We start from the raw sequence: 26734 nt of genomic DNA on the forward strand, positions 1-26734 counted from the left end.
CCAGCATAAAGAGCAAAAGCAACTACACTTTCCAGCAACCACCAGCACTAGAACAGTTTAACTGAAACTGCAGGCGTTTAACTCTCCCCTTGTACAGCACAGAAGACGAGATACTCACTTGGTTTTACATAGTGCTTGGGAGTTCAAGATCATACTGCTAAATCTATGTTCCCTTTGTGGGTCTGACCTTCAGGGCTCTGCTAAATAAGGCCTAATAGATAAAGCTGGTGACTAAACTGAGATGCACTGTCTCTTTATGTAAGTGATAGAAATCATAACATAAAGAAAATATACTGTATCTCATTTCTAAAATACAGTGACATGTAGCAATTAGAGCTACATTGTTCAGTATTTGATGCATATATTTTTCCAAAAGCTTTTCTTACAGCATGTAAGTGCTCTTTTCAATATGGGCACAGTAGATGGAAAAGTAATACGCTTATGGTGGGATGTCAGCCTTTGATCTGATATTAAAAACCAGATCATTCTTACATTATCAAAATAAAAGTTTTTATTCAGTTCATGACATTTCTGATTGGGTATTCTATTTCCCCAAATACTTATTCCATGTACAGAATGTAAACCATAAATACAATGTAAGAGCAGCAAAACAAAACACACCCACTCAAAGCAGAAGCTGGGAGAACTTCTTTGTCCACTTCACTGTCCTTCCAAGGAATAGCTGTAATCAGTCTGCCTGCCAAATCGATGCACAAAGTCTGAAAGGGGGAACACTGAGCCCCATCCCACTTTGGGGTTCATACTGATGAAATCATCCAAGTTCATCTTGGAATCTAAAAAAGGACAAGAAAACAGAAATATTTAAGTTCCTGATGCAGCTTCTGTAGCACAGGTATACATCTATCAAGAAAATGCCCCAAAAACACTCCTTGATAGTTCAGTTCAAAATAGCAAAAAGTTCATAGCACACTGAGCAGCATTCCAGCAAGATTCTGCAAATTGCATGGTGCTACTAAAACATCTGTTTTCAGCCTCTGAAATGTTGCTTTTGCCCCTGATCCCTCTCTCTGCCCATAGCAATAATCACATTACCAGATCAGTAAGCACCCCTAGTCATTAGAACCAGCATGTGTAGGAAAGAGTAAGACCTGTCCCTACAACAGCAGCCTAGAAGGGTCAAGTAGCGTCAAAGAACTGGAGTGCAAATAACAACCAACACATGGCACTGCAATGCAAGAGGAGCTTGTAGGCTCTGCACATTCACACAAATCAGGTTACTCAAAGGCAGGGGAGATACTATTCCCCCATTAAGTTCTGAACCCAAGTCAGAGTCAGCTTTTGCACTGACTACAGAGGAACTAGATCAGACCAGCAGAGCTGGAAGTTGCTTAATGTCTCTCAGAAGCGATCAACCCCTTAGCAAACCTAAAATTTGTTATTCCCCAGGCTACAGCATTTGTGGGAGGGAAATTTTAACTGCCACAGTTTCCAGAGCATGACCGCTCTTTGCCAGGAGTTTGGTCTGCTCTGACCCCCATAGAGGGGCAGAAACCATTCTGTCCTGCTCATGGATCCCAGAGAGCTCAGTGCAAAGTGCTGGTGTGTGCTTTTGGGTTCAGGTGCCTGATAGGTCCATTTTCTGAAGCTGGCCTGGTACCAGCTTTGCTGATTCAGAACCACGCTGATCAGAGTTTTCTGATTCCTCAGCCTGTGCAGTTCTGACTACAAACACCCGTGGGCTTGTTGTTTCATGTTCTCACCAACGATCTGCACAAATACATCTTTTTAAATGCCTATTAAAAGAAAACTGGAAGAGAATGCATTTAAAGAACAGAGTGGGAGAGCCATTGGATTTACTGTTATAGCTTTCCTGCTATACTTAAGTATTTATTTTAACATGGATGATTCATGTGCACATTTAAGGATTAAGAACCAAACAAGAGTAGGCTCTAATGAATGGATTAGAAAATCCATAGGACAGAATTTGCTTCAGCTGCAAAAAGCTTGTGTAATTAGGCTTACCATTACGGACAGCGTAAGCGAGGAAGGGAAGACCACGTTTGGGAATCCCAGACCCAGGAGTCCCAGCCATAATCCAGCCCCCAAATTCCTCTGTTTGCACCACATCCACACTGCGGCACAGCTGGTGATTTGCCTAATCCGAGCTCTCACCACTTCTGAGTTCTGGCCCCAAGCTCTTTCCCTATTAACCTGTTTGGGCTCTGCACGCTGAAAATCCTTACGTTCAGCCAAGCATCTCCTACTGCTGAAGTGAGTCTGGCAGAACGGGGCCAATTTCTGCCTGATTATTTGAGGATTTAAAATAGCACCAGCTCAGCCAATTTGCTGTTGTAGCTCAAGAACAATTAGCAGCGGATAACAGCTCTTGCTTGCTGGTAGGACTGGTAAGCCTGTTTTCCAATTCCCCACTTGGCTTTTCCTCCCAGATGCTTTTGTTTTCATATTAATGTGATTTTTCATGTAGTTTAAGATTTGAAAAAAACAAATAATCCCCTGCTTTATGTGCACTGACCATAGTAGAATAATAATTTCATAAAACTGTTCTGTGAATGGTAAAGAAGCCCAAAGGGGATTGTTCCAGCAGAGTTACAAACACAGCTGCTGTTGTTAGCAACTTGTCACAATGTCTGTAGGAAGTAAAATATTTTCTTAAATTCAGAAGGACTGTGGCAGAGCATAACACAGTCCATCAGAGAAGTTTAATGAAATGAAAAATTGTTTTAACAAAGCAAACAATAACATTCCTGTAAAGAGTGGATGGTTTAAGAACTGGTCGCTAGATGGCACTGAAGCAGTATGAGAGCTACCCAGAGAAAAAACACTGGGAGACCTCTCTAGTCTTACTCAGTTGAGGAGATAACAGTCTCTCTGCAGTACTCTTCTTACCCATGTGCTGTATCTGAGCGACATGCATGTTACATTAGACGTGGCAGCTTTAGGAAACAGCTCTGCAAAAATACACGAGAACACCACAAATTCCTTTTCCTGAGACAGATGAAGAGTAACAAACAGCAAAATTTACGAAAGAGACATCTGGATGCTACAGTTGAAACACCAAAAGGAATTTCTCCACAAAATCAAGGAGGAGAGTGCGTTATATAACATCTATACAAGGTCAAGTGCATCAGATTTTTAAGATTGACATTACATTTGCAGCTGTCCCCAGGTGCTGTGGCTATTATACCAGCTTGCACTTGTGCATGCTCAGAGCTCACCTTCCTCCTTGCCCAAACCCCCACACACACTGCCAATGAGACCTAGCTGGTGCATTCTGGGATTCTTGCATAATTTCATTTTTATAATCAAGTCTGACACTTTTGCCCCAAGCAGGGACAAAATAAAAGGCCCTGCACTATCAGACGACATTGTTAGCCATGACGCTTGTGGCTTCTGCCAACAGCAGTTAGAAAGCCAATGTTTCAGCCAAGCCTTGGCTTGGCTCACAGACCCTGGACTGACTGTGTGTGATAAAGGCTGCCGAAGGGCTGCGGGAGGTGAACAAGTCTGAGACAAAGCCTCCAAGGTCAGCTCTGCTGCTGCCTATACCTTGAGGGCACCTAAAATACTTAGAAAACCAGGCTCTTCAGAGATTTGTGTAGGTGTTTACAGTTCTCCTCAGATCCCTGTCCCTTGCCTGAGCAGGGAGAGAAGTGTTTTTGCAGAGTCAGAAAAGCTGTTACCATGCTCAGCTGGAGGGTGCCGTCCCCACAGCTGAGACATAACTGTGCAAACCATCCTGGTCCATCTCGGTGTAGAGCAAAGCTGGTCACCTTACATTATCTTTCACAGAAAGTGCTGTAATTTCAATAAGCCACTCACAAAATTTAAATACTTCTATCCTTAGATGTACTTTTACTGGCTCTGTGCTGACTTGATTCTTTACTTCCACAAATGCTCATGAAGCACCTAACTTGACAGACTGCAGTTTTATTCTAAAACAAGGGGAGCAGAAGGATCCCCTGAAGTGCTCATGAGCTACTTTTACCTGTATCAGTGCTTTTTTGCTTTCACCAGGATCCTACCACCAACTCAGAGAGGACATACAGGAAGAAACTGCAGACATCTGCCTGGCTAGTAGCTCACCTGTTACATAGATACGTCATACACAGTGCTGCCAGAACTTCTCAACTGTCCTATTCATGCTCTTCAAAACAAAAAGAAAAATCCACCCAAACAAGTAAAACCCCATCATTTATGGCTACGAGGGATTTTAATAATAATAAAAAGAACAAAAAGCCTTTACAAAACAATCCTGCCAGTGTGCTACCAAACACCTAAGGAGAACTGAAATTAAAACCAATGCTTTTCAGTGTGAGAGCCGATGCTAACAGTTGTATATAAACCGTAAGGCCATCTGTTCGAGGAATTCTGAAATGCACTGTGCAAGCTATATTTTACACAGGCTTGCCTTAAGGAGGGCTCAGCTCATCAAGACTCAAACTAAGCAGACTCAGATCTCATTAATTTGCAGAGAATTAAAAGAAAACCCCAGGCTGGGCTCACCAGCCCTAGAATCACAGAATGTTAGGGATTGGAAGGGACCTCAAAAGATCATCTAGTCCAATCCCCCTGCGACAGCAGGAACACTTAGATGAGGCTGCACAGGAAGGTGTCCATGATAAATCCGTGCTCCAAATCGTATCTTCTTTTTACTATTTGAAGAAAATATCAGGCCTGGCCCTGTTTTCTTTCAGCAGAGCTGCCCTGAGGACAGGGCTGGCTGAGGAAGCCCCACGCACCCGGCAGGCTGGGCAGCTTCTCCTGGCAGAGCAGCGGCCGGAGCGACGCCAACGAGGAACACAGAGGCCGAGCTCTGCGAAAAGGCAACAGCAGAGCCAGTTGTGAAAGGCTAATGCTTAACATGTGCAGTTTGAGGTGGTTTTGTTTAGCTGGTTGGTTTGGGGGTCTTTTTTTCTTAAGTAATGCTAAGATTCTCTTAAAAATAATTACCTAGTTCCAGCTTCAATTCTTTTCAACATGACCTGGAATTTATCACTTAAGATAAGCTTATTTTAGAAGGTTTATTTTACGACCCCATGAGACGGACAAATAGAGTTTAAGAATTATTCCTTTTGAGCTAGTAGCAGTAAAAAAAATGCTTAATGGGTTAGTGATAGAGATTCCTTAATTCAATTTGAAAAGGAATTTCATAGGCATTAACATTTCCTGGTATACTTCATAAGAAAGGATCACTGGTCCCTTTATCTTGTCCTAGCTCCTGTGGGTACTTACGTTACTCTAATGATGGTCCTGTTTAACTTACAGCTGACTCAGATACTAAGGAATTTCCTTTTCTAAAGTGTTATATTCATGCTTAACAGCTGCTCTTGTCTGGAAGAGGCAATATTTTAGTACCAAAAGCAAACATTCTTGTCTTTTTAAAGTTTACTAAAAGCTTTAAAACCAAGTGGGATAAGAAGAGCAGTGTATGCACATGTAACTAATATGTTTTAACATATAGCAAACTGTATCAACACAATAGTACAGGAGTGTTGATTAAATAGCCAGAGTTCATGGGCACATTTCTTTCTAATGGCACAATGCTTGTACATTTAAAAGAAAAAAAAAAAATGTATTTTTTCAGTCTTCAAACACTTGTTTAACATCAAACAAGATATATAGCAAACAGAAGTAATATAAAAACATTGTACGCTTTTGTAATCATCTTCTCAAGAGCTTAGGAATTTGGGTACTCTAAATGACAGCAAAATAATAATGATAATAATGTTCTGATCTAAATGTGCCTGACAAATAAATTGATACTAAAACAATAGGTGGTCAATTTCTGTCAGACATTAAATTGCAGTCATCTCTAACATGAAATATGTAAGCAATTTAATCTTATGCAAACACAAATTAACACTGAAAGCAGACTTCTCTATCTTAGTGAGACGGCAGGGAGAAAACAGTTATCTGCAATGGAATTTGGCGTGGATGTGAACATTAATACTCCAGGCTCTGTGATGATAACAAAAGGTCTACCACCCACTTTTCCCTCAAGTTTAAAATAAGGTGCTTTTATGCCTGATAAAACTCAGACATCACCCGTCTTTGAAGGAAGAGAATTACCAGTTCCACTTGTTGACTTTCTAAACCTGTATGTTGGTCTGCAGGACACGTGCTCACCTACAGAACCGCATCACTGATGCTTGGGACTTAAATTCAGCTAAAAGTCAAAGCACATGTCAGTTCCAAAGCAGTTAAACCCGGACTCCTCCCTGACTTACAGCACGGTGCACGCTGAACTATGCGTTGTTAGAAGGTATCTCAATACAGGGAAGACAAAAACTAAATCTGGAGAAACTGGTACTGAAAGAAAGATAACTTGAACTAGACATCCTAGACTTGATACAATCTATTCCTGCATACTGGAGTGAGCCCAGAAGAAAATCCATCAAGTTGTCTGGGGTTGGAGGACATGATATTCAAGGAGGGGCTGAGAGAACCGGGCCTGTTCAGTCTTAAACAGAGAGGATGAAGGGGAGGCCTTACTGTTGTCTACATCTACCTGACCAGAGGACACGAAGAAGATGGAGCCAGAGGCTTCTTGGAGTGGCCTGGTGACAGGGTAAGCAGCAAAAAAAGCAAGGTGAAACATGGGAGATTCTGATGACAGCATTGTGGAAATGATTATCTGGATATTGTTGAGGCTACCAACTTAGATTTTTTTTTTTTTTTTAACAATGATAGTTGTCAAATATTGGAACAGATTGCCCAGAAATCTGGTGGTATCTCCATTGCTGGAGGTGTTCAAGACTAGACTGAGCCCTAAGGAACCCCCGTTTTGAGCAGGTGTTGGACTGGATGACCTCTGGATATTTCTTTCAGCATGGCAAGGCACAGAGCAAGGAAATAAAGCATAAGAGGAATGATGTCTTTCACTGTCTACCAACATCACAGAGACAATCTGGAGGTTGGTTGAGACCATGTGGCTGCTGCTCATCAGTGAGGTGAAGCTCAGCCAAGCAAGATGTAAGGGTAGAGTTCCAGGGTCTGTAGCTATGGGTTTCCACAAGAAAAACATCCTAAGCATGGAGAAGGCTCCAGCTAACAGTGAACTGTGAACTGCAGTTCCAGCCTTCTCCACTCGCCGTACTACCTTTGTATAAAACTTCACTGGAGATAAGGACCAAGCTATAGAATTTAAGGTGCTTCATAGCCTGGATTGTCCAGAAAACACCTAAAGCTTCACAATGAAGACTACATCTGTGCTCCTGCCCACATTTGTAATTCATTTCTGCTCTAGTGTGAAACACCAAGCTTCTTTAGCAAAGATTGAGAATTAACTTCCCAGCAACCTAAAGCCACAAGAAACTTGGACCTAAACAAAAAACATGTTCCTTTAACCCTGTCTTCTCTAACATAAACACATAGCAGTACTGCATTATTAATAAAAAAGCAACAAATTGCAGAGCAATAACATGAAAACTCTTTCAAAGCAAAACTTCACCTCACTTTTCTCCATCTGGGAAGAAAGCAAGAGAACAAACGAACACATGGCTAATGTTAGCCAGCTTGCCAAGCACATGATTAGAATTATAAGCTGAAATGTTGTGTGATAAGAATAATTTAAGCAGCTCTACAGAATAGAAGAGATGGCAAGGCTTCACTGCCCTGCTTGGCCCAGAGGCCATTATCTACAGGAGCACTCAAAGAGGCCTAAGGCTCAGGGAAAAACTTGCTGAGTTGCCAGTTTGCCTGAAAGTGTCCTCAGGTCCATTCACCTGGTGGCGAAACATCAAACAACTTGTGCAGACAAATTCTGCACACGGAGCAGAGCCTAAAAACTTCCTCCTGTCAAAACAACCTGTGCTGGCAGGATGGGACCTGCCAGCAAAAGTGTGGTATAATCAGCATGTTAAACCTTCATTTTGTGACCCTAAGCAAATTATTATACTCAGCCTCTTTGCTTCAGTTCCCTGCTGTAAGAAAATAACAGTATTACTTACCTCTCCTCCTCTGCTCAGTTTAAGAAGATCAGTAATTAATGCTTGGTAATGGTTAATGCCAGGCGGCATGCTAGGCTTTACATGTTCAGAAAGGGAAGTGCCAAATGCTTCATAGCCCTATTTCTTTTCTATATGAAATAATAAGCTAGCTGGATGTGCTTCTGGACACATATGGAAGTATATTTATTTCTTGTGTGCATCTTCGACTCTGCCATTCAACAGTATAAGCAGGAAAAAGGAGCTTTGGCGGCTTACCTGCAGTTTGAATGCATGGGTATGAAGGAGGAGGTTTCTGCCATTTCCCATGTGCATCCTTCATATGAGATCTGTCTGAAGCAAACGTCATCAGGTACAAATCTGCTCGAATCATTCTGATTTTCCTAAGTAATAATGAAAAATTGTCAAAAGATGTGCGTACACATTACCACGTTAGTCACTTAGAACAAGAGCCCCTTCTCCCATCAAGGAGCATTAATTTCATTAAATACATAAATCAGCAATATCATGCCAAGCAGTTAACTAGTTAACAAGAAAACTACAGTAGGAAGTAAAAGGGCATTTTATGAATAAGGTAAGGAGCTTTAAAAAAATAATGCAGTACATTTATTGACTGGAATATAGCAAAAAACTTCTGTCACTATGCACCCACAAAGAGAACTTCACCTTCCATTTGAGGAAATAACATTCACGGTCTTTTGTCTTTTATGTTGTCACCTGTGAAATTCTGGACGAAGGCCGTCATCCAGCCTAAAAGCCTCCACACTGTACAGGTCAAAAGGACAAGGAAACGGCAACACTGTGTCAAGATCATAAATGAAGTTCTGTTCCCCACTGGAAACATGAAGTAGAATAACATGGTAGTCCTGGAAGGAAGAGTAATTGTCATTATTAAATGGCTGTTAAGGAGAAAGTGGCAAAGAGAATGGAAAAAAAGCTTCCTAAACGTAGAAGCTACAGAACAAAACGTAGAAGCTGCTTTCTGGCCTTGAAGTGTTAAGCCTGTAACATTTCTGGCAGCAGGACAGAGATTTCCCAATGCCTGTCTCACCCACTGCGCCTTTTTAGAAGCCTTGGTATCCTCCCCCTCCCTTTGCAGCCTCCTTTGGTTTAAGCCTGGACAGCTAAAGTGTGCGCTGCTCCTAAAAGAACAGCAAATCTCTCACGTCCAACACCAAAATGCAAACGTTGAGTGGGGTAAGCATTTTTGGCTAAGACCCAGTCCTAAATAAAAGCTCACAACAATATATTATATGATAGCTTAACATTAAAACCACCTAGTGATGTCTTCTACTAAGGGATGTTGTACCTGTGGCAGTAACGTGGTCTGTGAGTGCTGCGAGTTTGGCTGCCAGAAGCAGCTGAAAATGCAGGAAACAGCTCAGATCAAGAGGATTGTAGGATTAAGATGAATTCTTGTAGTAGCTCTTGAAGCTGGGAAAACACACCTATGGGTACTAAATCACACTTTCAAGGTAACTATTTTGTCTTGACACCTGGGTTCTGAGGTGCAGTTTTATTCCTTAACTGGTAAGAACCACAGGTGTGGTGGAGGTTCAGAGAAACTGGAGTTACTTATGTTAGGTGACAGGTACGTACACTGCTGTTTTCCAAAATTCAATCAAAGGTAGCTGTCAAAAACTTCCTAAAGCTTACATTAAATCCACTCACAAAAAAAAAAGTTTGAAGGACTGTCTTTTGGCACTTTCAATATTAAACAAAACCATAAAGGGACTGGAATGAAAAAGATCTTGGGTAAGTTATTTTGCTGGATCAATGTATTATACATACACAACAATATTCAGAAGAATCTGTAACAGAGTGTAAGAAAAATTAACTACCAGCTTTACATATCCTACCGTCCACTGAAACAAAGTTTAAACATCTTTCAATCCATTATTTTTTATGAGAAATCCACATCCTGCAGTGGCCTTTCCTGACTCTCCTATTCCTTTTTATATCATCTTTGTAACACTTGGATCTCTTTTTAAACTACACCTTTTCTGTACCATAGATATAGCGATAATTTGGGAGTGAATGAATGATTCAGAAAGTACAGAACTTCAGAGGTTTGCAGATTACTTTGCAGAATTTCCCACAAGAAACAGAATTTTTTCCATGCCAGATAACTTAAAGAACTCTGTAATGACACATATTCAAAAGGAATTCTGTATTGGCAATTACTGATTAATTCATCATTAATTGATCAAATGACACTCCGAAGCCACCATTTATGGGTCAGTTTAATTGCTGACACCTGAATACACATATTGCTTATATTTTTCTATCATCTGTCAGGCCTACAGAGATATTTTCATCCCTTTACAAGTACAGACATCTACTCATTATTCTACAGAGTTGGTAGCTTCAACAATATCCAGATAATAATTTTCACTAATCTGTTATGCACTTTTACAAACGTTAAAGTTTGTCATCTGTAGATTTTACTGACTGTCTCACTGTTAAATTACTATGAATGGTAAAGAGGAGCACCAGATTTACGCTCTTTGTAAATCTGATGTAAAAGAATAACAAATAATATAAAGCTATGGAATGGTTGAGGTTGGAAGGCACTTCTGGAGGTCATTTGCTCAAGAAGGGACATCGAGAGCCAGCTGACAGGGACTGTGTCCAGACAGCTTTTGAATAGCTCCAAGGATGGAGACTCCACAACCCCTCTGGAAAACATGCTCCAGTGCTCCATCACCCTCACAGTAAAAAAGTGGGGTTTTATGTTTTGATGGAACATAAATGTAGCAGTTTGTTACAGTGAGGATGGCTGACACTGCTCATGTCTGATCCTGCAGTTATCAACTACAAAGTTACTCAGAGGGAACAGAATGTCTTACCCAGACAACAGGCTCATCTCCATGTCCTGATTTCTGCTTCCAGAGTGGAATCTGAAAGTTATAAGTGAACAAATCTGAAGTCAATAAAACCTTTCAGATTAATCTCAGGTTAATTGGTTAGTTTGTTGCTACCTTACCCACTTCATCATCTTAACATCTGTGCTGCAGTCAGAAAACTTTATTTAGTTTCTGCCTTTCAGAAGCATGAGGTTTGAGATACTATCTCAGACCACATAACGTAATCTTACACCTAAAGTGACAAATTACAGGAAGGAATTACCCCTACAGCTCATAGGGACATCGTGCCTCTTTGTATGGTCCTGAATGCATCAGATAACTCAAAGATCTCCTGTGCTGTGGTTTGCGCACCTCTGAGCCAAAAGGAGCTACAAGAGGGTTTTGGAGCACGTCTCACAGGTTGGGCAGCAGCCTAAAGGCTGCACCAGCATCTCACCTATGCTGGGTTGTGGTTAAAATGCCTGGGCTTATGTCTCACCTACGTTGGTCTGTGGTCTAAAGACCTGTGCCCACATCTCACCTACGCTGGGCTGCAGTCTGAAGGCCTGAACCTCTCCATAGCGGCACTCGGATCGCATCAACTCACCATCCTCCTGTCATTGGATATGAAAACAGCATAAAATTCTTCTAAAGGGTATTGATCCCGACTCCTGATGTAGTCACAAAGTTTCCAAACGTTCTCTTCACTGTAAAACACAATAACTGATTATTTCTTCCCCTTCATTTCTAGTGAACCGAGGCAAGCCAAGAGGCGATGGCTGCTGGATGGTGCCCAGCAGCAACTCCAGTTCATGGACTGGAACCACAGAACCATTTTGGTTGGAAAAGACCCTCAAGATCATCCAGTCCAACCGCTAAACCCAACACTGGCACTAAACCATGTCCCTCAGAACCTCATCTATGTGTTTTTTAAACCCCTCCAGGGATGGTGACTGCACCGCTTCCCTGGGCAGCCTGTTCCAACGCCTGACAACCCTTTTTGGAAAGAGATTGTTCCCAATGACCAGTCCAACCCTCCCCTGGCGCAGGGGGACACGGGTCCCACATGTCCCACACGTATCTCCCGCTGCCGCAGCCCCTCCCGGACGCCCCCGCCCCGCGGCCCTTACCAGTAGCAGCTGGTGTAGGCGCAGGCGGGGCGGGGCGGCACCGCCACCTCGTAGGCGGCCGCCGGCCGCGCCATGACCGGCCCGGGCGGGGGTGGGGACGGCGCAGGAAGTGCCGGCGCGGCGGGAGCCACCAGCTACGCCTTCCCCGAGGAAACGCGGCCGCGCGGCGAGGCCGCCATCCCCGCTGACCTCGGGCGCTCCCCGGGCACGGCCGGAGCAGCGTTCGGGCTGCGGGACGCGCGGCACCTCCCAGCCGGGGACTGCCTGCGGGTGGCGCGGGGAGGCACAGAGTCGCGCACCACCGCACTGCGGAGAGTCTCCTTTAAGCCCGGAGAGTCTCCTTTAAGCCCGGCGGCCCCGCCCCCTGCCGGCGGGAAGCGGCGGAGGGGTGGGCTCAGCGCGCACCGCCGAGCCAATCCCGCGCCGGCAAAACAGCCTGCTCCAACTTCTACGCGCCAAAAATATCGAACGGACGCAGAGCGGTGTGTGTCCCTCCGCCGGCCTGGGCCGGGACTAGCTGCCGGAGGGACCAGCGGCCGCGGGGAGCGGGGGGGCGGAGCGCGCGGCGGGCGGAAGGAAGGGAGGCGGAGGGATCCGGGGGAAGGCGGTGCGCAAACGGCGCGCGGGCTGAGGCGGCCGGAGCGGACGCGGTCTCTGTCCCGCTGCCTGTCTCTGTCTCGGTTGCTCTTGCTCCCATGGTGGTCCTGAGGGGCAGCGCCGCCCGCCCGCCCAGCCCCGCGGCCCAGGACGGCCGCCGTCGGCCCCGCTTCGACATCATGGATTCCAGCTCCGAGTTCATCTCCCTGGAGCCCCCCACGCTCAGCAGCCGCCGCATATGGACGCGCTCCGGAGCTGCCGCGGCCGCCGCCAGGGCCGCGGGGTCCAGGGGGACCAGGAGAGCCAATGAGGCCGTGAGTACCGGGGAGGAGAGGGTGTGGAGCGGGGCCTCGGCCCGGCCGGGCAGGCGCTGGGCCGTGGGCCCGGGGAGGCGCCTGCTGGCTGCTCGCCGGTGCCGGCCGGGAGGAGCCGGGGAAGCCGCGTCCCCGCGGAGCAGCACGGGAGGCCGGGGGCACCTGGAGGAAAACCCCAGAAACGTGAGGACTCAGGCTGCGGGGCCGCGGGTGAAGAAGCGGCCGGGGCCCCTCCCCGCAGCCCCGCCACCCGTTCGTGGTGGCCCCGCAGCTAAAGGGGCTTCGGTACAACCGGGGGACCGGTGACAACGTGGGGAGAGACAGGCCCAGGGGCGCCCGCAGCCCGCGGAATATAAACTTTCTACATTGACTTGTGGTTTGCTGTGTTATCGGCCTTTCCACTTACCCCTTTACTTTGGTTAAATTTGTCACCTAAAAAGTTGTCTTAAAAACGTCTTGGAGACTGCTTTACTTTAATTGTGGTAAGCCTCATGGAGAGAGCGCTCGCTGTTTTGATGACAGAAATGTATCAAAACCAGCACTCGGCACACAATATGTGTGATCTGTAACTGCGTTCTAGCTGGCCTGAAGTGCCTGTGAAATGCTCCTCAATCAAGTGTATTACAGGTACTGCTTTGGATGCTTTAAAAGCAAAGCTCTGTTTAGTCATCAGGACTAATTTGTACTTAATTAAGGCACTTACGTGTGTAACGTAAAATGGTGGAAATTCTACTTAAGCTTTTTATGATTTTAATCACCTCTAGTAGAAAAGAGGCAATTTACATGATTATAAAGAATGTTAAGTAGTCCATGGTATCTGCATCTCAGTGTTGCTCCGTTAATAACTGCAACATTTCACTTTGAGAAGTTCATTGTTTCCAATGTAGCCTTCAAAAGCTAAAAACTCTTCTGTGCTTTTTCCAAGACAGGCTCTTCTCCGCAGGGTGTCCTGTATTCCGTGACAAATACAGGCAGAGCAGATCCAGCTCAGAAGTGGTCTGCTCTTCAGGGGAGCCCTGCCTTGGAGTGGACTCTGTTTCCTTCCAGTAGAACTCTTTTGGGGCTTTTAGTTGTACGGATTAACGCTTCTTTTCATTATTTTCAAGACTGCTGAACTAAGAAGGAAGAAATCCTTGGGGCAGTAGATTTGTTTGTTTGGTTTTGTCTTCTTTGTTTTGTTTTCTTTACAAACATTCATGGAATTGGCTTAAAGATAGCTGCTTTGCTTTTGCAGTCTGCACTAGAAACAGTTGTCAGAGGCTACAGGGAGTTCAGCTGCCTGTTGCACACAGGCTGTGCCAAGTCAGGCAGATAAAGCAGCTGGCACGAGTCTTCAGTGTGGAGAACTGGAACGAGGAAGCTAAATGTAAACTTTTCACTGAAAGCAAAGCAGAATCTTCATTACGAAACTTTGGTTTGCTTTTCTTTTTTTTTCTTTTCTCCCAGACCTTTCCCATGCTTTGAGCCATGGAGTCATTCTTATTTCATCTGTAGAATGTGTGGGCTTTGCTGGAGCTTTCAAACTGCAGAGACAATGCAGAAATGCTGGAGATGACAGAGATGATGATGGGTGCATGTTCAAGTCCTCATGCCTCTTTCCTATTTTGTTGATGTGCAAGGACTTGGTGGTGACAGCTTTTGCAGTTTTTCTGATACCAGCACACAATTTTTCTCTAATTATTTAGCTTATTTCATCCATAGAGAGTAAGCATGTGGCAGAAAGTCTAAGGTAAACTAGCATCTAATGGATTTATTCTCTTCCAAGTTCCCAGTCCCAAGGCGTCCCATGGCAGGTGTAGAGCGGTTACTGTCCCTCCAGAAGCTGTGTCTGCAAGTCTGGTGTAATTCCCCAGGCTGAACAAGGTTGTTGTCCAGTGACCTGCATTTGAGGGCGGTGTGCTCCAGAGTTCCCCTTGTCTGGGCAAAGTGGAAACTGGTACTGTTCCAGGCTAAGCCTTCAGACTTATCTGCATAGGGAGCTCAGCACCAGAGCTCACAGCCTTGTGATCTCGTTTATCTGTTCTGATAGTGCTTCAACATAGTTACTTCCTCAGAGATACCGGATAGGCAAACACAGTTTTTGTAAAAAGACTTTCTAGAAACAATCGAGAAAAGTGACAAAATATGAAATGCTTTCAAAATATAAAATACAAAATTTTCTCCTCCAGTGGCCTCATCTTTTCAGGTTAGCCATTTACTTTTACTGAATTTTGCTTCTTGAGTGTGGATTTTTTCAGCCTGATTAGGTTGATAAGAGTTAGTTATTCTTGCTCTGTTGGCAGCTTCCTGGAGTTAACCTAATGGTTCTTGGTGTCTGCCACCTCAGCAAACTGGGATGTTTTCCTGCTAATGGAGGGCTGTCAGAATGAGCAATATACCAAGTTTGCAATATACCGGGTTTGCCCCTGTCCTAATTTGAGCCAAGATTGAGGTAAAAGGGCAGTACAGAGGATAATGAATATCACAAGTATCGTATTATGAACATTGCATTAAAAATACTTTTAAAATGGCAAACAAGTACATAAGTATACACAGAAAGATTTCTCAGGTCATTATACTGTTTATTTTCTAGCATCTGTGCTGACATTCTATAAGTGTTTGTTCTTTTTTCAGTCTGGGATTTGGCCCAGAGATTTGTGAAGCATGTTGTTGCAGTCATCTTATAAATGATATGGCAAAGCTTTGAGATTTCTCCCAAGGAATATTTACTTCTAGATCAATGAAGTAGAAATATCTGAAGTGGCAGTCATAGCTCATGTATCTTGAAGTTTAAGCAAGCTAAATCTCTGAGTTGCTCCCAACTTTTGGTCTCATTTCACAAGCGATGATGTATTTAGAAATAAAGCCTCTTACTTAAAAAGTTGTCCTTATTTGAAAGTGCTGTGTGTTTGGAGCAGCCGCATCAGGTAGCCCTGTGAACAGTACAAATGGCCTGATCCTGCTTCCCTCTCTGGCTGATCAGAATGGAATCCCATTAGTGGCAAAATACACACAGACACACATGCATAATACGCATCCCTCTATTGTTGGGCCTTGTCCCTGCAGTCTGTCTGTGTGAGCCCCAGGGGTGCACAGCCCTGTCCAGTTACTGGTATTTAGACCCCACTTGTGTGCTCACACACATAAAATGCACACCTGTACGATGTGTATCCCTCTGTAACTGTCCTTAGACATTCCATAAAACTAGTAACTGGCCCTGGGTGGCCTGGTCTCCTGGTTACACAGATGGGTCCCTGGCCCAGACCTACAGCCTCTCCGGTAGCTGCCCCCCAGCCCAGCACTTGGCTCAGGCCCCTCTGGTGTCTCCAGTATCTGGCCCAGATTCGTGGCCTTTGCAGTGCCCGGCTCCCAGATCTCCGAGCCCAGTTACCGTGGCCTCTAACGCTGCCCGTGCTGGCCCAGGCTCTGCTAACGGTGGTGCAGGCTCTCCTGTCGCTGGCACTTGGATCTCTGTGCCCTGGGACACAGATAAAACTGCTATGAAATGCATAAATAAGCCAAGACAGACTGTGGTGTTTAGCATGAGCGAGGCAGGGGCCCTCGCTGGGTCTGTTCTGTGACCCCCGTGTCCCAGGGGTCCCTCACCCCGGAGCCCGGCCTGGGGTGACTGATGGCCTCGGCAGGAGCGGCCTTACCCAGGTGCCTCTGCCCACATGTGCTTCTCTGCTGCTTTTCGTTCATGCAGATCAGCCTGTAATCACCTGGCCTGACATTATGGGTAGCTCCCAGGCACGCTACTGATTTCATAGGATGATACGTAATCCACAGACATAGCAGCTGTATGAATACTATTGAGTACATTTCAAGATGAGAGAACATTTCTTGCTCTAGGGTTTTTTTTTCTAGTTGTCTCAGTGATGAATTCCTGAAGTATTGGTTTAAGTCTATATATACTCCCATATGTGAGCGTGCACAAAAACCTGCCTTCTTCAGATAAACCTAGTGCTCTGTAAAAATAAAAATTAATTAAAAGGCTTTATGTTACGAATTCTCTTTTAAACATTTGAGACTAAAAATGCCAAAGGTGACTGTCACAGATCAGACTGCCACTCGTTAAGCTTTAGGTCTTGTTACATCGATTTGTGCTGGATCTGAGAAGCAGAAAATGTTGGTAAGGGAAGGGTTATCAAACTAATTTTCACTGGCAGCCACGTCAGCCTCCCAGTTGCCTTCCAAGGGCCGAATGTAATTTTAGGACCGTATACATGTAACTACTCCTACATTGATACAGTTCTAAAATGCTTTAGGGGTTTCACCTCAGATGCCCAAATTCAAAAGCCAGCTATGGGAGGGATCTCGTGAGGCCTTGCTCCACCAGCACAGAGGACTGCGGGAAGGGAGGTGCACTTCAAAATGAGCAGCTAGGGACAGGGGATTGAGATCGTCCTCGTGCCAAAGGTCTGTTATATTGTGAGAAGTTGTCAGGTGAACAGTGGGGATGAACTGATCAAGGCTGACTGAAGAGAAGACCATCAGACAGTCTCATGGTCGTCACAGCTTTCCTTATGTAGTGAGAGTGGTAGTCCTCACCCTCCCTGCAGAAATACCAATGTGAACACGATCAACAGCCATTTAACCATGTATATTGAGTTCCCTTTGGTATATCTTGGATAAATGCCACCCTCCTGAAGGAAGTCTTTTGATGCAGTCATAAGTGGATCAGAGATAGGAAGAAAAACTCTCCTAACTAGATTTTAATCCCAGGACATGCAAGGTCAAGCTTGACTGCTCCTCTGAACCAGTTAGAAATAAAGGTGTGGGTTTTGTTTTTTGCGTGTGGTTGTTGTTGTTTTCCACAGAATGCTAAGTTTATATGAAAGGCTTTGCTGCGGTTATTTTTTTCAAAGGCTATTAGGCTCAAGTTGTCCGCAAGAAGAGTGTGGTGGAGGGGAGCTTTAGCTTTGAAAGCTGTTTTGGTGGTGTTTGTTTGTTTTTCTGAGCGTTCCTTCTTGGTGCAGAAGTGGTTCAAGGCTTACCTGCCATTAGTTTCACTGCGATCAAGTCAAAAGAGTGACAGACTAAACTTGCCTAAATGCCGAGAATTTCCTTCTTGGCTCAGCATACATTGTTCAGATAAATATGTTCCTATTTCCTTCTTTCCCTAGGAATTTTCATCTGGCAAAACTGAATGTTTCAATGGACACTGTTTAAGATCAATGAAAAAAAACATGTCGTCTTGTTCAGACTCTAGCTTTGACAAAAGCATGGGAATATTAAGTGAAAATGTCAATCGAAGACACTTTACCAGGTATTGCATTTTCAGATGTCCAATCTCTGTTCAATTCATAGAACTAAAAAGTGAAAGCATGTACAATTAGTCACATCATAATAAATCTACAGCTAAAAATCTGCAGAGGAATATGATTGTGTTCATGTCAGTGCCAGTATCCTAGAACTAGAATTACTCTTCATATGTCATGGAAAAAGTGAGACTGATGCAGTTCGCTCGCAAGAGAAAAGCATCAATATACTTTATTGATATAAAACAGTGAGTTAAGAAAGTTCAGTGGTAAATGTGACAGTGGTTTAACAAGATTTAATGGCAAGGTACACTTGATTATTTAGTGCATAGAGGACGGGGTCAGACAGAACTGTTAGGGAGTTACGAAGTTCAGAGAGGACCCCCTTGCATTCCAAACTTATTCTCAGAGAGGAATCTGAGTGTGGCTGGATCCAGACTTGGTCCCAGACTTGGTCAGTAGTTTATGTCTAAAGGATAATATATGTGCAATCAATCCTTTGTATCACTTGGTTAAGATTACCAAGTTTCAGAGCACTTATTCCCAATTCACTTACCAAGTATCTGATGCGATAAAGATTCTCTCAACCTCGAGGAGTAACCTCGAGAGACATCCCTACCCAAGGGGAGATCCTGGCGTGCAGCGCGCTGCCCTGCAGGAGAGCTCAGCGAGCCCTGGGCTGCCTGCTATGTATGGAGTAAGGTGATCGAATTATAGTTATATACCAGCAAGACATCTGGGTCACTGCACCAGCCAGCCCTTGGCGACTGTGATGCCATCCATCTCCCTAAAATCCAACTTCAGTGGGATGCAGTGACCACCACAGGTGGTTAATGCTTAAGCATGGGGTGGGGGAGCACACCGCCACATCTCAGTGAAAGTCTTCAGATTGTATAAAAACCACTCATCTTTTCCAAGGCCTTTGAGATCTCTCCTTTGCTTTAGGTACTGAGATGTTATGTGCACTATTGAGACTTCAAGTCTCAGGTTAGGAAATGTATGTCTTTATAGAGCTGTCTGCATATGGCATACAGCAGACTTGGGATCTGAATCCTCTGTGTGGTCCACAGGCTTTTCTTTACATAGCGTGGAACAGAGGATTATAAACTTGGTCGGGTTCCCTAGTCTGAATAGAGAGTAATACAATACAATACTTCTATAGAATTATTCTAATACAATAATTCTTTTGTCCCTTCTCTTCTCCGTCCTTTTTCTTAATGTAGGCAGTTGGCAAAGCTGAAATCAGATGAAAAAAAAGAGTATCAAGAAGGTAAGTAGTGGTAACTCTGTAGGGTTCCTTTTTAGCCTCATTTGGTCACTCCATCTGTTTAACTTGGCCCCCAAAACTTCTGAATTCATCAACAAGAACCTGCTGAGGTTGTGAGAATAGATATCTCAAAGATGGTGAAGCTTCTTGGAGTTGTATGAAAAGAAGTAGGTGCAAATAGGAGGCTATGCTGTTAATTTCTTTCAGGCTTTGGGAGAATAGAGCATGAATTCCAGCCTGCTGTTAGACACTAGACAATCTGTTCCTTAGCTCAGGTTTCTTCATGACATGGAATCTACAGGACACAAATTCATTGAAAATAGGAGGAAATATTGCAGTGTTGTAATACATGTGAGTCTAAAAGTAACTCAGTCGTGACATGCGCATGGTCACTGACATGGGGAAGGTGTCACTGAAGTTCAGCGATTTACTTTGGAGCTGAATTGCCGTGCTGAGTACACAAGCGGGCTTGTTGCCGTGAGGCCACTTGCGGGCAGCTGAGAAAATTGTTATTTCCAGGCAGTGCCCTGCCAGCCCAGGCTGAACGCGGGAAGGGGCCTGAAATACACTGTGTGTGTAGTAATCCAAGTTCCAATTGTGCACTACTTTCTCACTGACCTCTCTTAACTGTTTTAATGTTAGTGCAAGTAATGAACCTGTGGCAAAGGATGCTGTGCGGTAAATACTGGGAAGATCTTGTTTTAAAGCAGATGAGCATCCAGGTTTTTTGGTATTTGGAAGTTTATGCTGAGATATTTCTTATCTTCTAGAGCTTTTGTGTCATGATGCAGAAATGAAAGTGATGCATGTTTGAACAGCGTACTAAAACGTGTATCTTAAGAAGAGACTTCACACTTTAACAATTTTTAAAAAACCTATTAGATACAATTTTACATGAATGGAGTAAAAACACCTTGGAGAGAGGTATTTGTTGTTTTTCCAGAAAGAAGTAACTGGAAGAAACTTTTCTCCTGCATGGAACGAAAGTTGTGTGTTTGTTTTCATCAGATTGGCTTTCCAGTCTGTTAAAAATCTGCTATATAAGTTGTGCTTTTAAGTAGATAGTTTAAACATAAGTGATTCCAGTTGATTGCTGTAGTCATGACAACAACTTCTAATTGAATATTTACAGAAAAAAATCAATATAAAGGGAATAAGATTTTCTGTCTCAAAATATATATTAATGCATTTTAGTCACCAGAACACTGAAGACCAGAGCTGAAACAAAAGCTGCGAAACAAGTCCATGAAGAAAATGGGGATTTGGAGGTCCGCCGAAGCTGCAGAATTCGACAAAGTCGTTACACCACTACAAATCAATCTGTTTTGTTTGATAAACTTATAACAAAGTAAGTGGTTTTTGGTTGTTTGTTTTTCTTCATCATCTTGCAAAGCTACTAAAATGAGCCTTATTAGCAAGCCTTTGTGCTATGGCATAATACTGGCTAGGGACTTTCTCCTTCTTTTGACAACAGAAGAAGGTATTGGGGTTCCTGGCAGCAAGAGTTAAGTGCATTCAGTGGTCAGGCCAAGACTTCCCTACATGCCCGCCCCCCCCCAGTACATCTCTGTGATAACTGCTGGACTGCAAATTTGGCACAGCAAATGTTTAAATTAGTGTCTTCGTTTTGGGATTGCCAGTTGTGGAGAGATCTTCATACTAAAGCATCTTCTACGTATGGGCTGGGTAGGTTTTTGTGTTATTTTGTGAATCATTTGACTTGCATTCTAAATCAGTTTTCTTAGCATCAGAACCACCTTCATTTTTAATAAACTTTCCTTTCATGCTTACAAATATTTTTATAACTCTTAGTTGAGTTAAGACGCTGAGGAAAGTTGGATTCAGCCAACGTGTTTCTTTGGCCCAGTGTTTCTGCCTGTCTGTCCATTGCTTAGTTCTCTTTGTGAAGCCCAAATTGACATTGTCTTCTTCTGAAGGGTTTGTGAAGTGTAACAGCAGTGGCATGTGTTTTCCAGCATATACAGTCATGGAAAACCAACACAAAACTTAAATTACGTTTAAGAGAAGAATAAGTGACCTGTTGTCTGAGGAAGGCTGTGAACTAAAGATGACTTGATGCTATAATGCACAGCAACCTAAGTGCTATTAAAAGCTACCATAATTTCCTTCTGTTATCTTACTGTGATATTCAAAATCCTGGGTTTTGTATTAAAACAGATTTTTTTTTACTGTGTTCAGCAAGAGGGAAAAATAAACCTGAAAACAGTGTATGCTTGTAAATCCTCAAATGCTTGTTCTTAAGTCTCTAGAAAAAAGTAAATGTATGACCTGATTTTTAAGTCGTGTTAAAAAACTTTGCTAAGTGTCAATGACTCTTGCTTTTTGCATACTACGTTAAAACATCATACTGATTATGTGTACTGTTTTAAATGGATTTTTTGTACTTGCTTGTCTTTGCTCTTACTTGTCAACTTTTTATCTTAGCACTGCTGAAGCAGTCTTGCAGAAAATGGATGACATGGAGAAGATGCGTAGACGGCGGATGATGGAAGACCTTGGGGTGTTTCACGATGCAGAAGAAGTAGATACTAATTTATTTGACAATTTTTGCATAAGTAGTGTATTTCACATAGGAAAATTATTTAGTTGCAATTTTAATTTAGCTGAAATAACTTATTCCAAAGAGTAGCGTAGTCTAAAATAGTATTTGGTTTTACTGTCTAATTATAGTTTAGCATCTTACTGCTATGGTCATGCTAGAGATATGTTCTGAGGCTGGAGGAAATCTCTTCTTCAGAAGACATGAAATAGCAGTGACATGCTGAAATATGTGCCTTACATGATGCCTTCTGAATTGCCTTATGATTTTTGAACAAACTCTGTTTACTAACAGCTGTTTCAGAGCTTGGGTTTTCACTTCAAATCTTACTAAAAACTGAATTCATCGATGTCTGCTTTATCTGTGTGTGTTCTTGTGCCAGACCTGCCTGTGAGCTTAAGTCCTCTGTCCCTAGAGGAACGTATGTTAAAATTATGTACAGCAGTCATATTTCCTCTTAGTTTTACTGCATTAAGTTAAGTTTTTCAACTGTCCTTTTGAATGACAGGCACTTCATTTTCTAAACATCTTCATAGCCTGCTTTCATAGCTTTTTGTTCAGATCTGAATCCTTTTTTTAAAATGAAACCAGAATTTTCCATAGTACTTTGTATATAATGCCCATATGATTTTTTTTTGGTCTACTAGATATTGTTTTTTCCTGTGTTCTGCCACAATCTTAGATTATTAACCTGTGATTGATTGATACACTCTGCTTTGTGTCTGGATGAATATTTAACTGTCATGTGTACTAAACCCTATTTTGGAGCAGAAATGCTTGTTACTAATCCCGGGTGCCAGAATTCTTTTCCTGTTTTCTCCCTCTGTATCTTAATTTAATCTTTTATGTATATGGAGTACCTTGACAATGTTACTATCTAGGCACCAAATGTGCCCTTGTCAGGTTTTCTGCATATTTGTGACTGATTTTTCTTGTTTCTTTTAATTAGGAAAACCTCAATAGGCATTCCCGAGTAAAGAAAGAAATGCAGAGAACGGACAAAGAAATAGCTACTGATCAAGGTGACATTGTAGATTAGTTCTGTTTAAATTTTCTTTATTATGCTCTAGCCAAAAGTCTCATTTTAAACAATTGAGACGAGCTGAACGACTGGCTATTTTTCATCTATTAAAAAAAAAATCTATATTGGTATTGACATTATAAGCCACTGACGTTACAAGTCATAATCAAAGACTCTAGGGCTGTACTGCAGTGAGCTCTGAACAGGTATTCAGGGAAAAAAAAACCCAGGTGCTTTTCCAAAATGCTTAGAAGATAAAAGGCAACAGATGGCTGTAGACAGGTGGGAATACAAAGAAATGGATGGTATTACTCAGAATGAGAAAGAGCGATCTCACTACAGCAGGAGCGTGACGGTGTTCACGGTTTTGAGAATGTTCAGGAAATGAGGCAGGCTGCCAGATGTGTACGGAAAGCTCCTTCTGAGCGCCAAGAGCAGCAGGGGAGGAGATAGTGGTGTTCATTTTGGTGTTTAGCAGGTAGTCAGTGGCAGCTGCTGGCTGGGCCTGAAATTAGGACCTGTCATCCCAGTTCTCAGTGGGAAATAACATGAGGAATAAGGTTAAATCCTAAAAGGCGGTATTAACTTTATGTTTGAAGTGAGGGGGAAAAGGGTTCTTAAGGAGAATGATAGTTGTGACTAAGGCAGTCAGACCAGTGATTCTAGTAGGAGCTTTCTGGATGGAGCAGCATGTGAGAGTGTACATAAGGCCAGAAATGGATGTGGTGATAGCTGAGCCGATCAGCGTTAGGTTTTGTGGTAGATGTCCACACACCCTCACGGAGCTCTGAGAGACAGTGGCAGGAGCGTGGGAGCCCAAATAATAACCCTGTAGGGGTTGTAATAACCTCCCAGGCCCATCAGCCCATCAAAGCCCTATCTGCACAAACCCAGAGGAGCCCAGGGGTGCACAGGGGCGGGGAGGAACCCAAATCAAGGACTCAAATCAAGGAGGAGCAGCCACCTTGGTCTGGGCCCCTCCCAGGGCTGTCCCAGCAGAGCCATCAGCCCCAGTGTCCGGGCGTGCAACCCATCGGGGGCAGCTCTCCAGGTCGCCTGCCGGACTAAGCAGCGACTGCCAGGCCTGGGACATGTTGTGGGATGTGGGGGAAGGCAGTTCACACAGGATCTTCAGGGCAGGAACCAAAGGCAGGACAATGGAGGCGTTTAGGTGATTTTGGGAGGAACAAGAGTGGGGAAATAGAAGACTGATGAGAAGTCACCCAGCAATTTCAGCGAGGACAGAACAGTATCTACACATATACTCCTCTGTGTTTTGTAGTTTCTGGAATGTGTCCTGCATAAGGTAGTGTTAAGGTTTTGTAGGTTTTCAGATCTATTGCATCATAAACATGAAGGCAATAGTAAAACCGATCAGCATCTCTGCAGTGCGTTTTTAATTTAATATAATTTGCAACAGTACTTAAATAGTTTAATGTTATGTCAATGTGCAGTAGTTTCATCAGAAGAAAGTGAAGAGAAGGAAGATGATGATGGTGAAGACACACGAAAGCGTTATGACTTGCGACAGAGGAAAGCTGTTGAGCGCTATCAAGCTCCATTGGAAAGTAGGTTATATGCACATTTTCTGCCTCTTTCACTGTCCCGCTTTCTCTTAAACTTGTTTGTAACGTTGTTCTAAATTCTCTGCTTTCAACAGAACCAAAACAACGCAAGATGTATTTTTCAGGCCGCACTTCACCTGTTAGACAGGGCTATTCATTCAGAAGTGCTCGGTCACAAGGCTCTTGCTTCAAAAAAACTAACAGGTTGGTGTATAGTTGGGGATAGTATTATAGTTATCAATCGTGCTGTCAGCCACATTACTGAATAATCCTTTCGAGGGTTTTTTGAATGGTGGTAATTGCAGATTAAGAGGATGATTGTTAAAGTGGTAGTCTGAGGGTACAAAGAAAACAAATACCGAGGGGGAGACAACACTTTTTATTAGCCATTAGATTTTTAGAAGTGCAATACTTGTGGTCACTGATAAGGTCATTATGGAGGCTGTGACTGAGAACATGTAACTGAAATTATTTTGTTCTAGAATTGAAGTCAGAATCTCCCTCTGAATATCTCAGACTATTTAATCTTGAAGAATACCAATTATGTTCTTAAAGCTGGAAATAATTAAGTTAGAGGGAGAGCCTGTATGGAAGTTAGAGTGGAAGGGTTTTTTTAATCACTCAAATACTAATTTGGGTTTCTCTTTAGAATCAGTTAATGTTTCTGTAGGAAACTTTCCTTACACAAGAAAAACGCTAAATGCAATTTTAAATTGCAATAGTAATGACAAAGGGTTCTGGCTCCTGTAAGCAGTTAGAGCATGGAGAATGCTGTCTCTTGCTAGATATGAGCACTTTGTTTGGCATCCTTGAAAGCAGACAGTGACGGAAGGAAGGGTTTATGAAGCCAAATTTTTAAACAGGTTGAAAAAGTTTAATATTTCACAGACTGTATACATATTGCAAAATGAAATTGATTTGTGTGTGTGAGAAAGAACTTGGGCAAAATGAGTAATTTTTAATAAAACTTCTTTGCAAAATAGTTAAACAATTTACCTAGCTATGAAAAGTTATATTTTGATGTCACAAGGAAGATCATGTAATGTACTTTGAAATCAGATTCATAGGGAGTACAATGATCTGGAAACTCCATAGACCTTACCTGAATTCTGAGGTAGAATTCACTTAAATTTTTATATTACTTAGTGTATACTTCAATTTTTCACTTGTTTGTTTGCAGACGGAGACACGCAGTCCACAACAGCGATTCCACATCCTCTTCCTCATTGTCCTCGTCTGATGATGACGAGCATTTTGAGCCGCATAGGAAGCACAGCCGTAACAGAGACTTGAGCAGGTTAATGGAATTGGAGAATGGGGAGGGAGAAATCCACTTGGGAGGAGTTTGCATGTGCCTAACCATGAAGTGTTATCCTCTTCATCTTGTACAGTGTCTAAATTGTGGCAATATTTAATCATATCTCTTGGTACTGATGACTGTAACTGGACGCTCTAAAAATGGAGTTTTAGATTTTATTTTAATAAGCAATTTGATTTCAGTGCAGGAATGGGAGGAGGAACATTTTCATCTAGTGTTCCTGTGCTTTACAGTAGTTTATTCAGAAAAAAAAACACCATAACAGAAGATGTTAGAAATAGAGAAAGTGATGGAGGATTTGTTACTTAACAGATGCCCAATTCTGGCACACGCATCCCAAAGTCTTTGGAGAGGACCGGAAGTGGCAGGCAGCCTTTATAATGTTAATCCATGCTGAAATAAGTAACATTTTGAATGTAGAAGCAAAAAACCTTTGAAAGATGTCAGTGTGGTTTGGGGGGGTTCTTCCATCACACAGATCAAGGTCAGTTCACGGTCTCCACGTATGGAATAACTTGTTCGAAGCTTGTGTTCATAGATGTGCTGTGCTGTGTAAGTGCTTGGAGTTGTTAATTAAGTCAGTTTAATGTCTGGAGTGACCATTTTCCTAGATTTACCCACGGACATTAAACGTAAACCAATTGGAATGAGTATTTAACTATTTAGGACTATATATATAATTAACTATAATAACTATATTAGGATAAACTATTAGGTTCATGCTCATTTATAAGGTCTTCTGCATTTACTTGGCATTTTATAAAAGCAGAAATGTAGCTGGATCTGAAGTTACAAAGTGACTTTCTCTTTCCCCTGAATTTAAATCAGGTGTCTTCCCCTGAACTTCCGGAAAGATGATTTAAAGGGAATTCACAAGGATCGAATGAAAATAGGAGCAAGTCTGGCTGATGTTGATCCAATGCAAATAGATAGCTCAGTAAGTACTTG

General features: G+C 42.9%; 2 protein-coding genes across 2 annotated transcripts in view; one reads left to right on the top strand and one right to left on the bottom strand.

The window, feature by feature from the left end:
- Positions 1-493: 493 nt before the first annotated feature.
- On the bottom strand, positions 494-12288 carry NTAQ1 (N-terminal glutamine amidase 1). Its single transcript, XM_082046752.1, has 6 exons — positions 11905-12288; positions 11382-11481; positions 10778-10828; positions 8646-8794; positions 8187-8311; positions 494-794 (listed from the first exon to the last, which is right to left on the bottom strand). The coding sequence occupies exons 1-6, from the start codon at positions 11976-11978 to the stop codon at positions 661-663; spliced, it is 633 nt and encodes a 210-aa protein (XP_081902878.1). The 5' UTR covers positions 11979-12288; the 3' UTR covers positions 494-660.
- Positions 12289-12468: 180 nt separating this feature from the next.
- ATAD2 (ATPase family AAA domain containing 2) overlaps positions 12469-26734 on the top strand; it is a 31718-nt gene continuing 17452 nt past the window's right edge. The window contains exons 1-10 of the mRNA XM_082046738.1: positions 12469-12815; positions 17921-18063; positions 19279-19325; positions 20517-20670; positions 21768-21864; positions 22832-22904; positions 24358-24471; positions 24564-24672; positions 25649-25765; positions 26615-26723. Coding sequence (XP_081902864.1) covers positions 12600-12815; positions 17921-18063; positions 19279-19325; positions 20517-20670; positions 21768-21864; positions 22832-22904; positions 24358-24471; positions 24564-24672; positions 25649-25765; positions 26615-26723 — 1179 coding nt within the window. The 5' untranslated portion in view covers positions 12469-12599. The remainder of the gene's footprint in view (positions 12816-17920; positions 18064-19278; positions 19326-20516; positions 20671-21767; positions 21865-22831; positions 22905-24357; positions 24472-24563; positions 24673-25648; positions 25766-26614; positions 26724-26734) is intronic.

This window comes from Streptopelia decaocto, assembly GCF_964273445.1.
Source record: "Streptopelia decaocto genome assembly, chromosome: 2".
In the NCBI taxonomy this organism is placed as follows: Eukaryota; Metazoa; Chordata; class Aves; order Columbiformes; family Columbidae; genus Streptopelia; species Streptopelia decaocto.

Excerpts from the sequence above, each read along its gene's own strand:
- NTAQ1 (XM_082046752.1), bottom strand. The coding sequence starts at position 11,978 with ATGGCGCGGCCGGCGGCCGCCTACGAGGTGGCGGTGCCGCCCCGCCCC. Across the intron at positions 10,829-11,381 it reads TATCCAATGACAGGAGGATG|ATTCCACTCTGGAAGCAGAA; the intron begins GTGAGTTGATGC and ends TATAACTTTCAG. Across the intron at positions 8,312-8,645 it reads CTTCGTCCAGAATTTCACAG|GAAAATCAGAATGATTCGAG; the intron begins GTGACAACATAA and ends ATTATTACTTAG.